At 42.6% G+C, this 16,219-nt stretch overlaps 1 protein-coding gene across 1 annotated transcript in view; it reads left to right on the top strand.

Moving 5' to 3' along the window:
- The window catches only part of TTN (titin), a 315,644-nt gene that overhangs the window by 110,953 nt on the left and 188,472 nt on the right, over nt 1-16,219 (top strand). The window contains exons 103-119 of the mRNA XM_045294579.1: nt 84-344; nt 2,630-2,839; nt 3,024-3,101; nt 3,204-3,230; nt 3,860-3,919; nt 4,220-4,303; nt 5,349-5,417; nt 6,479-6,532; nt 7,766-8,164; nt 8,978-9,040; nt 9,381-9,458; nt 9,620-9,697; nt 10,189-10,275; nt 10,555-10,635; nt 12,032-12,115; nt 12,533-12,616; nt 15,601-15,684. Of these exons, the coding sequence (XP_045150514.1) occupies nt 84-344; nt 2,630-2,839; nt 3,024-3,101; nt 3,204-3,230; nt 3,860-3,919; nt 4,220-4,303; nt 5,349-5,417; nt 6,479-6,532; nt 7,766-8,164; nt 8,978-9,040; nt 9,381-9,458; nt 9,620-9,697; nt 10,189-10,275; nt 10,555-10,635; nt 12,032-12,115; nt 12,533-12,616; nt 15,601-15,684 (1,881 nt within the window). The remainder of the gene's footprint in view (nt 1-83; nt 345-2,629; nt 2,840-3,023; nt 3,102-3,203; nt 3,231-3,859; nt 3,920-4,219; nt 4,304-5,348; nt 5,418-6,478; nt 6,533-7,765; nt 8,165-8,977; nt 9,041-9,380; nt 9,459-9,619; nt 9,698-10,188; nt 10,276-10,554; nt 10,636-12,031; nt 12,116-12,532; nt 12,617-15,600; nt 15,685-16,219) is intronic.

The following is a 16,219-nucleotide window of genomic DNA, read 5'->3' as shown; positions in this document are numbered from 1 at the left end:
GTAGAAAAAGCCCCTGAGGCTCCTTTCCTGTGGAACACCTGCCTGTGACGCTGACCCCACTGTGTATTGTCTCCTGTGAGCAGAACCCACTTGGGAACGGCATCTTCAGGATGTGTCCTTGAAAGAAGGCCAGACCTGCACCATGACTTGCCAGTTTTCTGTGCCGAATGTGAAATCGGAATGGTTCAGAAATGGAAGAATCCTTAAACCCCAAGGAAGGCATAAAACAGAAGTGGAACACAAAGTCCACAAACTGACCATCGCTGATGTCCGAGCGGAAGACCAGGGTCAGTACACCTGCAAATATGAAGACTTAGAGACTTCGGCCGAGCTGAGAATTGAAGGTAGGTGAAAGGGTGGCACAGAATCTCTCCAGTGCGGCCTTCAAACACATCCCAACGTGCCGGGCAGGGGTCCTCAAACTACGGCCCACGGGCCACATGCAGCCCACCAAGGACATTTATCCAGCCCGCTGGGTGTTTTTGCCCCATTTTGTTTTTCACTTCAAAATAAGATATGTGCAGTGTGCATAGGAATTTGTTCATAATTTTTTTTAAAACTATTGTCCAGCCCTCCAACGGGTCTGAGGGACAGTGAACAGGCCCCCTGTTTAAAAAGTTTAAGGACCCCTGTGCCAGATGTTCTCATTTCCCAACACACGAGCTGAGAGAGTCCTCTCACATCTCCCAAGTCCATTTTTAAAAGTCTAAAAGAAAAGCATTCTAATAAGTGCTGATTCTCTGGCATCGTTCTTTTGGCCCAAGAACCTAGTGAAATCCAGATGAAGGCATAACTTTCTAAATGTCATTTCCACTTGAAGTCTAAATTCCGTACTTCTCACCCCTGTGGGGCAAATCTAGGCAGTGTTTTGTTCTGTTGTGCTTAGGGTCTCAGTAGACAACACCTGAGAACTACCATCTATAAGGCTGAGCCCTAGAGAGAAATCTTGGAAGGACCAGATATTAAAGTGATCAATCTAAAGAATTGGGGCTAGGAGTTGTTATTTCATTTATAGGATTAATCTGATTCTATCTACGTTAAATTTTGTGAATAAAATCAACGACATATGTACATATATGACCTTAAAAAATTATACCATTGGAGTATCGTCTTCCAACTTTCCGAATCTTTGAAGTAAACCGAAATGTGGGAATTTAGAAGCAACAATTTTCTAATCATTGGACTACATGCATTTTCTGGATATCTCCTTGGACCAATTCGACCAATTAAGCAAAATTCTGGCTATAATGATAGCATCCACCTCCAGCTGTCAGTCTCGACTTTTAGTTTTTGAAACAGAAATATACAACTTCTTAAATACATAGCATTTCAACCTCCCCAGGTTACTTTACATTGAGTATCAATGCCTGCTCCTAATATAAAGCCCATACTTTAAAACATCTTAAAATTGTTTTCCAATTCTAAATGATCTAATGGAGCATGCTAGTCATTTTAAAATAAATACTGATGCTAGCATGACTCTTCTGAACCAAAGCTCATCCACATACATGTGATTCTAAGATGTTCGTGATGCTGCTACACACTGAATTCCAGATGTACAAAATTTTGCATAAGCTCTCCTGCAACCACAGTGGGTTGTCCCCTTCATGAGTGCCCACAGGTGCCTGAGAGCAGCTTTCAGGACCCTTCAAATGAATCGCTGATGTTTAGAAGGAGAGGTTTCCAATAGAATTTGAAATTAATTGACAGGGAAAGTTATGTACACATCGAATGCTAAACTATTCTAGATCCTGACTAGCAAAATGATTTCACTGCAGGAAAAAAAATGGGGAGGGGAGAATAAAATTGGAGGTTAAAATTAAATTTACATTTCCTTTATTATGAACCCTTATTTCATTAACTTGTTTTTGAAATTTAATTTGACCTTTGTGTGATAAACGCTGTTTGATATTACCTTCATCTAAGTATCTTAAGAATTCTCTGGGGTTCTTGCACATTTTCCTACATTGGTCCTATGGAAGTACAGGATAATATTGGGAGGAGTTTTGTTGGGGTTTTAATTTTAGTTTGTGAATAGTTTTATTGGCATATACTTCACATCCTACAACTTAATCATTCCATCATATTAAGAAGGGCTGCACAATCATCACCGCATTCCGTCTAGGGACATTTTCTTCTTGTCCTCGTTAGCTCCCCATCTCTCCCGCCAGGCCCCTAGACAATTATTAATCCAGCTATAGATTTACTTATCCTGGATTTCTTATACAGAAAATAACCCAAAACACAAAGAGAAAGCAGACAAACAAAAAACCATCAACAATGACTACACAAAACATAGTCAAACCTCCATCAAAAAGAAAGGGAGAAATACTAAAAACTGAAGCAACTTAAAACTGGGTCAGTGAGTGATCAAATGATAAGCTTTGACATTTTAGCCTGACGACATCTGCCGTAAAAGAGATAACCGCGTCTGATAGCAAGGCTATTCACATGAGATGAGTTGTTGTTACTGAGGCAAGGAAAAGTGTGTTCTCTTGGTTGTGCATGTTTTACATTTTTATTTGTTAGTCACTTGGGTGAATGCTGAGGAATTTCAGTGTCTGAGGGGAAAGCCCCACGGAAGAAATGTCGCTTTGCACATTCCTGAACTTTCTTGGTATTTGAACAGCGGAACCAATTCAGTTCACGAAGCGCATACAGAACATCGTGGTGAGCGAGCACCAGTCTGCCACCTTCGAGTGTGAAGTGTCTTTTGATGACGCCATTGTAACGTGGTACAAAGGACCCACCGAGCTGATCGAGAGCCAGAAATACAACTTTAGGAATGATGGTCGCTGCCATTACATGACCATCCACAACGTGACCCCAGACGATGAAGGTAACTTACTGAAAAGATAATTTGCCCTTCATCTGTTTCTTATACTTCTACTCCTACTGGTAATTCCATATAGACGATTTTTCTGGGAAAGAGACATGTACACATGCACATGCATACGTGTCAACAGGGAAATGGTGTGTGCAAGCAGATCCCAAACCAAAGGTCCTGTGATGCTCTCCCTTAGGTGTCTACTCCGTGATTGCTCGACTGGAGCCCAGGGGCGAGGCGAGGAGCACCGCGGAGCTGTACTTAACGACGAAAGGTTCGAAAACTCCCAGTTAAAACCACATTGCACCCTTTGAAACAAAGTAGCCTGGCCAGACAAATTCTAAATACAAAAATATCACTTTTTCTCCTTTTGCAGAAATCAAACTTGAACTGAAACCTCCTGGTGAGTCTTAAAAAAGAAAATTAAATAAACCCTTGCTTAGACTACAGTGTAAAGTCCCGGCAGTGTAGTGGGTACATGTTGGGCTGGGATCTGAAAGGCCCGCAGGTCAAAACCAATAGTCTCTCCCTGGGAGAAAGAGGGCCCTTTATACTCCCAGGGAGAGTCTCCGAAACACCCTGTCCTATTGGGGCTCTCTGAGTCAGCACGGCCTCCTGGGCAGTGAGTTTGGATTGGTATCTACTGCAGAGCAATCTTGAGAATAACAGAAATCCAAACCAATGTTTTAGAAAGGTCTAGTTTCTAGCCCATAAAATTGTATTGAGTAAAAATACTATTCAGTAAAGTTATTTTCAGTAAAATAACAACAAAAACTTGACTTTGTGAGATTGGGAAATTAGAGATAGTCTCACTCAGCAAATTCCTAGGGTTAGACCGAAAATGCTGTGGTCTTAGAAATTTGATCAGGAAATACACCTGTTTATGCTGTTGCAAACCAGATAATCCTAAGAGCTTTGTGTCCGCATATGAGATGTTGTTAGAAATACCTAATGATCAAACACAACTTAATTCCCTAATAGATGTCTGTATTCTCAGACTTTTTGTGCTTATTATTCTCTATCTCTTTCCAGATATTCCGGACTCCAGAGTCCCCATCCCAACCATGCCTATCAGAGCAGTGCCCCCAGAAGGTAGGAACAGCACCAGGGCCCTGGGCTTGGAGAAGCCAGCTTCTGTCCCCGGGAAATGACCAGAGCCCAAACACAGCAGGATGCAGAATAGGCCTTTTTGTGTTACATTCTTCACTGGGTCATTTAAAGGATGGAAACAGAAAAGTAGTCACAGTTCCTAATCAGGTCACCCTTGTTTGTTCTGATGTGTCAGTACAATAGCACCTTTGAAATGCGGAAAGAAATGCAGGGGTCTTTCTCAGCAGTCCATAAAATTGGAAACTAAGACACATTACTGATAATGGCATTGGTTTTCTTCAGAAATCCCTCCTGCGGTTGCTGTACCGATCCCGCTCTTACTTCCCTTACCTGAAGAAAAGAAGCCACCGCCCAAGCCAATGGAAGGTATTCCGTGTTATCAAACTGTCAATGACACAGTAAACCCCGCAGACTTTACGGACGCAATGCATGCTCCCTCCAGTGGTCATAAGTTGAATTGCCTTTCCAAATGCAAATTCATGTTAATGCTTAACTAAATGTGTGACACATATGCTTAAAACTCTGAAAACCATCAAGTAAATCGCATGCTTCCTATTAAAACGTTTTATTGTAATGGGATCATTTAAACATTAATGGCAAATCGACTTCATATTTTGCATCTCCCTAACTGCTAGACATGACAATAAAAGCACTATCAATTTCTAATACAGCTTATTGAAATCCACCATGTTAGCTTATATTCAAATTGAAAATGATAGTTCATGGATTTTTCGTAGTTCAAATGTTAACTGTCTGATAAAATCCACTGTTTCATTACAAGACCTGTGTTATAACATCCTTGAAACATCTGGCTTTGTGTTTGGTTTTGAGGCTGAGGCACAAATGTACCAATAAAGGACTCATATGTGACAGAAGAGAGTCTTGGTGGTGCAGAGATTAAAGCCCTCAGCTGCTAACTGGAAGGCTGGTAGCTCTAACCCACCAGTTTCACTGTAAGACAAAGCCGTGGCTTTCCTAAAGATCCACGGACGTAAGAGATAATCCACCGTGGGTCCACTCTGCCCTGTGGGCCTTTAAGTGTCAGAAAACATTAGAGGCCTTGCTTTTGTTTTTATTTTCTTTTAATATACCGGAAACATCGGGAACTAAGTAATTTGTGTCCTCAAATTTTCCTATCGAAAATTTATTCTTTCTGAGCCCTAAATCTGGTCCACTAAATTAGCCAACCCTCTGGAATTCTACAAGCTGTCAGAATTTTGCCAGCATGTCCTGTTAAAAATTTCCACATGCCCAAGTTATGTTTCCCCAAGTCAGTGCTCCTGCACAGGTTCATGGGCTTAACATGCTAGTCCCTAATGCCCACTGCAATGCCCACTGAAACATTTTCACAAGGCTGTCTCGGTGCTGGAAATGATGTTCATTAATGACATCTGACATCTCTTTGTTGTAGTGAGCAAGAAGGCTTTGAAAAAAGACACCAAGAAGGTCGTCACCAAGCCCAAAGAAGAGAAACCCATAGGTATGATGACTAGTCAGCAAACAGTTGGGGTTTTGTCCCCGAAATTGTGGGGGGAATGCTTGTGAAATGTCAGGACAGGGCACCTCTCCCTTCACTCACTCTTACCCGCTTCTCTGGGTCTCTCTTCTCACCTTCCTTCTTGATCCTCTCTCCTGACATCCTCTGCCTGTGGCGCCCAGTGACAATTCCTGCAGTTCCTCTCGTCTGCATGGCTCCTGCTCTCCCCATTGGGTATCAAAATTCATGGGGGGGAGGGGGTATTCAACCACATTAATGTTTATTACAAGAATATCTTAGAGAGGTTTTAGGAAGAAGATTGGGTCATGAAATGTAAACATGTTTAAAGAGTGTGATGGACCACAGCCTGGAGGTGAGCCCAGCCCCAGAGACCAACTCTCAGTCACATCCTCTAAAACGAACGAGACCCCCAGAGAGGGACGTTCCCCTCAGGGCAGGAGACCAAAAGGGCCGAATCTGCCCCAACACAAAGCTCCGGGGCAGGAAGTGGCAGGAGAAAGGGCGAATGGAAGCAGGGACCCACATTGAAGGGCTTGCAGTTCATGCCACAACTTAAAATGTGTGTGCCTCGTTCAGTGGAAGAGGGATTCTCTCTGTAAACGTTCCCTCACGTTACAATTTAAAAAATTAAAACGGAGCACAGAACCTCCTACAAGAAAGAACAAGCCAGCAGTGCGCATTCATGAAACACCAGAGAATAAGACGAAACGCCAAAAGCATGACAATTTCACGAACTTTACCATTAATACCAGGAAAAAACGAATATATATGTTAGAATTAGACCTACAGATGATTTGATCTGTTGAAATGAGTTTAAATCTACCAAAACTAAAACCTGGCATTTTAGTTAGTAGGCACTGCACAGCATCTCTGGTGCCCTGAATCTGGGATGACCAGAGCCTTAGGGGGGCCCTGGGTAGGGAGAGGTGATGGTGCTTCGGAACCACTCCAGGTCACCAGCTGACTCCGTGCTGCAGAGGGATAGGGTGCGTTGGACACGTCGGCATAAGCTGAAAGTAAGCACGTCTTCTTTGTTTCTGCAGCCCCAGAGGTCATCGAGAAGCCCCCACCTCCTACGATCTTGGTCCCAGCAAAAGGTAAACGCAAAGAAATGATGAAATATACTGACTGCATGTCTTCCTGAAGTCTGCATTTCTGCAGTTCCTTCTCGTTTGGGGATCTTGGGTCCCGAGCCGATACAAAGCTGCAGGGTTTCCTCCACGTTACCAAAAGCGGCATTGGCTGTGATGGGGCACGTGCTCTTAGCCCCGAAGGGAAACCCAGGCCAAGTTCAGGGAAAGAAGGGGTGAGGGTTAGACAAGGAGGACCTCTCCCTTTTATCTCCTTCCAGCATCATGAACACAAACGTTTAAGGAGAACATAAATAAAGTTTTGGTGATGAAATCAATGAAGTGATTTGGTTACATAATTGTATTTTCTTTATTCAACTGACAAAAGAACTGTAAAAAAATTCATTGCCATCAAGTTGGTTCTGGCTCATAGCAACTCCATCTGGCAAGGTGGAATTGGCCCTCGGGGTTTCTGAGATGGTGCCTTGTTATGGAAGCAGAAAGCCTCTTCTGCCTCCCACAGAAGGCTGGGGGTTTCCGTTTGCTGACCTTGTGGTCATCAGCCCCACATGCAGCCGTTACATCAAACTAGTTCAAAGGTCGTAGTCAACAGTCTAAAATGTAGGCTTGCAATTTTTAAAAATGTGTTTGAAAGAATCATTGTGAGCAAAAAATAAATGCGGAAACATTAGGATAAATCCCCTCAAATTATCACATGTTAAAATATCTCTTGGGAAGAAATCTAGGGTTCTACAAACTGGAGCTCCCATAGACCACAGCAAGCAATGTCCCCTGAACGATATTTACTGATGCCGCATTGTCCAACTCAGAAAAGCCTCAAAGTCTTTCAAAGTCTTTTTAAAAAGACTTTATTGTGCTCTGTGGTCAACAAATAGTTAAATGGAATAAGTCAATGAAAACTATAAGAAAATATAAATACGTATATAGGTTTATAGGTTTTAGCTTTCTCTAGTCTTACTGTAAGTTGGAATCCAGTCAAAGAAGAATAATTCGATGGTTTTGCACTAAAGCAAGTAATAGAGGAGTGGTAAGGCTACACCCTGCCGAAGGCAGAACACTTTCTAGACCCAGGAAAACAAAGCAGATTTGTCAAGTTCTGACTGTCAGAGGTTTTACTATATGATACCTTGACCACATAGACTTTCCTTTAGGGCGCACACTCTGGGAAACACTAGTGAAATAACTTTGTGAACACAATCCGTATGTTAATGTTATCCTTCTCCTTATCTATTTCTCTAGCTCCTGAAATCATTGATGTCTCCTCCAAGGCTGAGGAAGTCAAGATCATGACCATAACTAGGAAGAAAGAGGTTCACAAAGAGGAAACCATCTATGAGAAAAAGCAAGCAGTCTATGAGAAGAAGGAGGTGCACATAGAAGCGTACGAGGAACCCTACGATGAACTGGAAATGGAACCTTACACCGAGCCCTTCGAAGAACCATACTACGAAGAACCAGACGAAGACTATGAAACCAAGGTCGAAGCCAAAAAGGACGTGCATGAGGAATGGGAAGAGGATTTTGAAGAAGGGCAAGAATACTATGAAAGAGAAGAAGGTTACGAGGAAGGCGATGACGACTGGGAGCGAACTTACCCAGAGAAAGAAGTAATTCAAGTTCAAAAGGAGGTTTACGAAGGTACGTGCACAGTGGATGGTTTTTTCCTCTCTCTCTTTTCTGAACCTTTGCCCAGTTTGTTGTCTTTCAATCTTATTGACTATTTGGAACAGAGATAAATGAAGTAGATGAAATTATCACACTAGATTGTGTCAGGTTAAAAATCTTTAAAAACCGAATCATTAATAGTCATGTTCTTCAGAGTAACGTTTCCGTTTTGATGTCGTAAGATGAAACGTTTAGTCCTGTGACAGACAGAATTCTAAATACTACCTTGCTCAAATTTGATTTTCACTGCCTCATTACATGTGGTTAAGCCAATCAAAACCCGGTGCTAAGAATCCTGTCTGCAGCGCTGTTGCTGGGGTCTGGGAGTAACCCCAGGTGAGAGAGAGGAACCCGCCCCGAGGGGCTTCACAGGCTGTCACGTGTATGGGAGCAGAGTGCCAGATCTGTCTGCTGCAGGACTGCTCATGGTTTGAACCATTGACCTTCAGTTAGCAGACAAACACTTAACTGTTACATCAAGTCCCCCACGGTAGCCAGGCCCAAACAAAATCACCCATTGATGGGGAGTGATTCGGATGCATGCAACCCTCTCATCTAAGAAGAACTGCGCTGTTATAGGTTCCACAGCTGTAATCTGCACTGAAGCAGGTGGCTTCACCTGTCGCCCACAGAGTGGCTGTGGGTTGGACCAACCTTTCAACCGACTGAGCTCGTCAGCCCCTGGGACCCTGCAATACTGACCGCAACTCCTCATGTGCAATTCCTGTAACCGCTCAAAACTTACCTATCCAAACATCTCTTCTTTCTTCTGTGTTTTTATCACAGAAATACATGAGAGGAAAATTCCAGCAAAAGTCCCTGCAAAGAAAGAAGCTCCACCTCCTAAAGGTATATGCACCTGGGCCAGCAGCTACCTCATTATCACGGCTTGTTTAGCTGAGATGTATAAACCATCAATCCAATCCAATAGGCACAACTTCTCTAAGCATTATTGTATCAATAATCTTTAGGCTTAAGAATTTCTATATGCTTCAGTTAATGCAAAAAAAAGAAGGTGATTATAAATTTTTTAAACTATTAAGGACATTTAAAATGAAAATGCAACCAAAATAAGTACAGAAACCTATGCTTAAAGTCAGACCCCTAAACTTGTCTCTTTAAAATAAATGAAGAGGAGGCTTTTAAGAGAAATTCTAAAACTACTGCAATCTCTTTATAACGCTTGCAGTTGTTAAGAAGCCAGTAGTTGAAAAAGTTGAAAAGACTTCCCGAAGAGTGGAAGAAGAAAAGGTTGAAGTCATCCAAGGTATTCTCCGTTCAACCTTCCTCCTGCCGCGCGCACCAGTAACCTGCTTACCGAGCTGCACCGCGTGTGGCTTAGATGCCATCTAAACTAAGGTTTTTAACAACTTTTTGATCAAAACAATATTCTTTGCAATACAAATATATGTGTACCTGTTTTTTAAGTGCCCCAAGTTTCAAAGAAGATTGCTCCACCAAAGCCTCCCCGGACTCCTGTACACGAAGAAGCTATTGAAGTGAAAGGTACACTTCTTTGTCTTTTCAGCCGCCACTTTTAACCATTTTCATTTATGGATATGAATATGTATATATATTTTGCTAAATACAGCACAAATCTGAAACCACCTAAAGAAGACATTTTATGCCATTTGCGTATTACATATTTTTAAAGTAACAATAGCATATCTGATTCTCGTGGGTAGTTTCCTAACTTTACCAGGCAATGAATGCCATTGCACGGGCTATTCCCCACCTTCTCATTTATTCGAATAGCCCCTACCAGATCTTGGAAAGCACCGCGTTGTATGTGAAGAAGTTGTGACTATTTGATTCCCATTTAATTACATTTAGTAAAGGCTGCATGGGTTGTTTGTTGCTATAGATCAGCACAGGATCTGTTTTCTTGTCAAGGCTGAATTTGTTATTAACCCACTCTGTCTAAAGACTTAAATATCATGTGCTATCTATTATTAAACGTCCCAGAAATGCTCATGTGAAATCCTTCTCTTTTAAAGTACCGGCTGTGCATACAAAGAAGATGGTTGTTTCAGAAGAAAAGATGTTCTTTGCGTCCCACACTGAGGAAGAGGTGTCCGTCACAGGTATGATGCAAATTGGAACTTGGGGGCTCACAGGGAAGGACCTGGGATGGATTTTCATCTCTCTCTCTCTCTCTCTCTCTCTCTCTCTCTCTCTCTCTCTTTCTGACCTTATTTGTCATCCTGTGGACATTTTGTCCTTCTGTATTTCTCTGTCATCTCTTCCTTTCACATTTGTGTCTGCTTGCATTTCATTTCAGCATTCTTTCTACGTTATGAACGCCACCCACCGTGTGGCACATCAGTCATTAAAACATACCCTCTTTGTTTTGTTTTGTTAAGTCCCTGAGGTCCAAAAGAAAACTGTTACCGAAGAGAAAGTTCACGTTGCTGTTACCAAAAAGATTGAGCCTCCGCCGAAAGGTATGAGTCAATCATTCGAAGATTAAACATTGGTATAAATTCCTAAGTGAACAACGGGGTATGTTACCATGGAATATCAGATGCAGTTTGCACAGTCGACCTGTGCAAGTGCCTTCTGGTGAGGGCAGCGGGAGCATCATGGCTGAGGCACGGGAGACAGGAAGGAGAAGCCGTGCTCTCTTCAACACAGCAGGGAACTTACGATGCAGTGAGCAGCTATTTGGATATAGAAGGGACTGAAGCCAGGTCATACCAGCTTACAAAAGCTGGTTGTTATATTTTCAGGAATGTCACAAGCAACAGTGGGGTTAGCATGGCCTTTATGTAAAAATTAAACTGTCAAGTGAAACGCAAGGCCATCTTGACTCATAGCAACCCTTAGGACAGGTAGCACCAGCCGCTGTGGATTTCCTCGTCTTTCTCCTGCAGATGATAACTATTTAGAATTAAATGAAGTATGTTTAAAACCAGGGTGATAACTACTCGCGATGTGTCCCTTCCTATTTGACTGTCATGTATTCTGATTTATGCTTCTGAGATTCTTTACATCTGCTGGGCCCAGGTGGGGGGAATGTTGCCAGGGTGGCTGACAGTGACGTCAGTCCTGATTCATGGTGACCCCAGTGCTACTTAGTAGAGCCGCTTCATGCGCTTTCTTGGCTATGATTTCACTGGAAGGGGCTTCCCAGACCGTTTCATCTGCAGTACCGCTGGGTGGGCTTAAACCACACACACACACACACACACACACACACACACACACACACACACACAACCTACCTGCCCCTTAGCTTAGCAAACTGTCGGCACTTCGCCACTGCCCAGAAATAAACGTATCATCCTGGACTAAGACACATCTCTGTGTCAATCACATCACACCGGTAACCACAGTGCCGTTGCCACCACAGCAATGGGCCAGCTCTAGCTCAGGAAGCCAGGACCGTGTCCAGCCAATTGGGCAAATATTAAGGTCATCCATGAAAACATTTTTGGAAATGTATTTCAAATCATCTGACAAAATTACCTCCTAAGAGTAAAATTTCTGAAAGGTATCTTCAAAGCAAGTGACATTCATTAAAAATTTAAAAATCAAGTCAAAGCTGGTCTGAGAAACAGGCAGTGCTCCCGCCCCTACAAGGGAAAGTCAAGCACAGTCGGCCTGCCCCCACGAACCAGTCAGCCATCTGCCTTACTGTGGTTTCCGCCCTTCCACTGCTCTACAAGGCCTGCCCCCACGAACCAGTCAGCCATCTGCCTTACTGTGGTTTCCGCCCTTCCACTGCTCTACAATGGGAATGTCTGCCCTTCCTGTACATTCTAAATTTTGCACCAGATGCCTTGTTTTCAAAATGCTCACTGTCGCGAATCTGACACCTTTCTTTTTTTTTTTTTTAAGTCTCTGAGCCGCCTAAGAAGCCTGTCCCAGAAGAAGTGGTCCCTGTCCCCATTCCCAAGAAGGCAGGGCCTCCAGCAGCCCAAGGTAGACTAATAATTTGGGGGGTTGGGAGATCTTAGTGTCTGTCTTCCTGCTGGATTTGGTTCGTTTTGTTGAGTGGAGTCTGCGAATGAGCGAAATACCATCTGTGAGCCATTGTGATGGATTCTGTTTATGATGACTTCCAGGGACTGGCAGGATTACGTTGCACACCCATCAGTACCACTCTTAGACTCCCAGTCATGCTAAGTAGGCTATTGTCTGCTCGTGTAATTCCTGTCATGTTTATATGTATTGATTTATTCAGCAATGTTTCTATTACAAAGAGAGTATATTAAAGATCCAAATGCCTGTTTCTTGATTCTTACCCTCTTCCTAAAAAAGTAGGCTTTTGTGTGATCTTAAGTGTCTTGGCAGGAGGGTAGAATGCTCAAACTTCTTTCCACAATGCTCTCTTTAAAGAGCCTGCAGTTCCCAAGAAACCTGTCCCTGAGGAGAAAAAGCCCCTGCCCGCCCCCAAGAAGGAAGTGGCTGTTGCTCCAAAAGGTACAGCAGGACGGGCCGTGAGGCCGCTGGATGCCCGCTGTCTGCCCTCGTCACGCACACGCCTCCTCCCGCTTTGTCACTTTTACATGCTCCTTGTGTTTTTAATGTGCTTGCCTCTTTCACAGACGTGTTCTTGACATACATTCTCTATGATGCTTACCAGTCCTAAGACACCGCCCCCCCCCAAAGTATTTATAAAACAACTGTGGTAAACCACTATTTTTGATAACTTGCCTGTGCTCGAGACGTAAGAAACGTTTGTGAAACACAACATATTCTTCTACAGACATATTCCAACAGGAAACTCTTTCGCTGCTCAGACATGTTACTTTTTCTTGATGAATCCACTCTGAAGAGTAGAAATTGGCAATGATGACTGCAGTTTAACAAAATGGAATGTTAGCGAAATAAAAGAATACATGACGCTCCCAGAAACTGCCCCTCTTCTGAAAGGTCAATACTGGCAGGTCTTGCAAACAATAATTGAGAAAAAAAAACCACCTTTTTTCCCACACACTTACTTGCTGTGAAAGAGCCCTGGTGGTGTTGTGGTTGCACATTGGGCTTCTAACCACAAGGGGCAGCAGTTTGAACCCAGCAGCTGCTCTGCAGAAGAAAGACCAGGCTTTCTAGTCCCGTGAAGAGTTGCCTCTCAGAAATCCACGGGCACTTCTACCTGGTCCTATAGTGGAACTCAGGGTGGGAATTGACTCGAGAGCAGTGAGTTTGAGTTTATCAGCTGTGAGCGTTGTAATTACCTAATTAGCTAGTTAACATAGATTTCGTTTAGGTATGTTTGGATTCAAATGTGCCCCTGTAGAAGGACAACAACAAAAATCTCACTACCCTCCCGTCTAGTCTGACTCATAGTGGCCCCACAGAGGGTTCCCGAGGCTGTAAATCACTACAGGACAGAGTCTCGCCTGTCTCCCATGGAGGGCTTGGCTTGAATCGCCAACCGTGCCGTTCGCCTGACCCACAGCACCACCAGATGCTTTCCTTAGAAATACAAACCTTCCCAGCACTTACTTGTTGTAGCAAGAACTCTCAGGCAGCAAGATCATCATGACTGTAACAAATTCACAAGCCCTCGTCTTCCAGCCACAGAAAGACACTACTGTTTTAAAATAGGTAATAAACTTCAACAGCTGGCCAATGATAGGAAGATTCAACCTAAAGCGATCCAAACCCCCTGCCACTGAGTCGATGTTGACTCATCGTGAACCTGTAGGACTGGGTAGACCTGCCCTGTGAATGTCTGAGGCTACAGCTCCTTACGGAAAAGAAAGTCCCATCTTTCTCTTGAGGAGTGGCTAGTGTTTTTGAACTACTGACCTTATCATTAGCAGCCCAACACATAACCACTAGGCCACCAAGCCTCCTTAGCAAGAGACCAGCATCATTCTCTTCAGGATAAACTAGGCTTAATAAATTTATATACTTCAAATATAATTTTTTTTTGCTTCTTAATGTTTCTATTTGCTTCCTAAGTCAAATCTGAAATCCCTGGCTCATTTAGAATTATGGGTGCTTTATATCTGTATAATCAAAGGGAACTAAATCTTTTCTGACTTACCCAGCCATTAAAATGTGGAAATCAAGTTTCCTAAAACCAATACTAACACCAAAGTCACCTGAACAGTCCTGAAGGAGAAGCATGTCTGATTGATCCACAAACAAACCAATATTAAATATACCTACTAATATGTATATATGTCTAATTAGGCACATGTATATATAACAACATGAACATGTACAAATATATGTATAATTACTTCGAGATAGAGCTGTAGGTATTACAAACTCGGGGACATAAGGGTTCACGAAAGCTATCCAAATTAAAGTAGCCATAATGCAATGATGCATGTTGTTGATATTTATCATCCAATTCTGTCATTGACAGTGAGAATAAATTCAACCCATTCTAAACATTTTGGGCGCACAGGTCCTGTGGGAACAAAACACTAAGAGAAAACTCACATCTGCACATGCTTACAAAATCTTGCATCCCCACCTCCCCAGAGCTATTGACCCTCTTGAATGGTAGCCTTTCCCAATCGTTTTAAGACATTGCAGTCACGCTAGAAATATCAGAAGAGAAATGTAAAAGAAATTAGTAATAGGAAGGGGTTTCAGAAAATTCATGGAAAAATAGAATTAAGAAATAATGGAATTTCCCCCACAAACTTTTGAAAGCCCCCTTATACAGACTCAGCCATTCTAAAAACTTAAATTTTGACATTACAGATTGCATTAATGAGCACAAAACATAAAGGGATTTGTCAGTATACTAAACCCACACTCTCTATTGTATAATCACTGTCTGGTCTGTTTGTATCAAAAGCATATCCTTCTGTAAAGAAAGGATGGATCCAACATACCGTATATACTCGTGTATAAGCTGAGTTTTTCAGCACATTTTTAATGCACTTTTTGTGGTAAAATTAGGTGCCTCGGCTGATATTTAGGTCAACTTATCCTCGAGTATATACAGTACATCCTTTTGAGCACATACTCTCATTTTAACTAAGTACCTTTATAGCATTACTTGTCAGTTCTATCTGACTTCCAGTAAGTCTGTATTCTTGAAAGCCAGATAGACTTTACAAATAATATTTGTTGAAATAGCAGTATTGAAAGTAAAATAGACTTTACAAACATAGGTATGCCTACTGCTATCGCGTCCATTCCAACTAACCCACACTGACCGACAGGACCCAGTGGAACTCCTTCCACAGGGTTTGCCAGGCTGTCAAGCTCACAGAAGCAGTCTGTTCCAGTCCCACCCTGGAACAAACAGTGGGCTTGAACCATTGGTCTTTCAGTTAGCAGCCAAGCACTGGAAGCATAGGGCCACCCAGGCTCCTTATCCATGTTTCCAGGAGCGACAATGACATCAATGAGCCATGTAAAGATTTGTGCATGTGCATGTCCATCCAAATACAGGCTGTGTCTGCACTAACATTCTGTTTTAAAACTTTAAGTTCCGGAGGTGCCTAAGAAACCCCCGCCTGAAGAGAAGATCCCTGTTCCTGTGGCAAAGAAAAAGGAAGCCCCCCCAGCTAAAGGTACAGGCTGTGCTCAGGAAAGAAGTTCCTTTTCATGTGTTGAGTGTGAAATTTTTTTTTTTGTATCTAATTATCTGTTGGTGGAGTTCATTGAATTCATAATGACGTCGTCGCTGGTGTGAGTAGTCAATGGGAGTGTCAGTCCGCCTGTTGACTTTCTTACACCAACTAATTTGGAAAAGATAAAGTCAATCTTTTTTTTTAAATTCATTTTATTGGGGGCTTGTACAACTCTTATCACAATCCATCCATCCATCCATTGTGCCAAGGACATTTGTACATTTGTTGCCATCATCATTCTCAAAACATTTTCTTTCTACTTGAGCACTTGGTATGTGCTCCTCATTTTTCCCCCTCCCTCTCCTATGAACCCTTGATAATTTATCATTTTTTTCATGTCTTACACTGAGCAATGTCTCCCTTCACCCACTTTTCCATCCCCCAGGGAGGGGGTTGTATGTAGATCATTGTGATTGGTTCCTCCTTTCTCCACCACCTTGCCCTTACCATCCTGGTATCACTACTCTCATTATTG

The sequence above is a fragment of the Echinops telfairi genome, unplaced genomic scaffold (genome assembly GCF_000313985.2).
Source record: "Echinops telfairi isolate 266 unplaced genomic scaffold, ASM31398v2 ScPeMD7_3;HRSCAF=10, whole genome shotgun sequence".
NCBI lineage: Eukaryota > Metazoa > Chordata > Mammalia > Afrosoricida > Tenrecidae > Echinops > Echinops telfairi.
The sequence above is the reverse complement of the archived record's forward strand: the minus strand, read 5'-3'. Positions and strand labels throughout refer to the sequence as shown.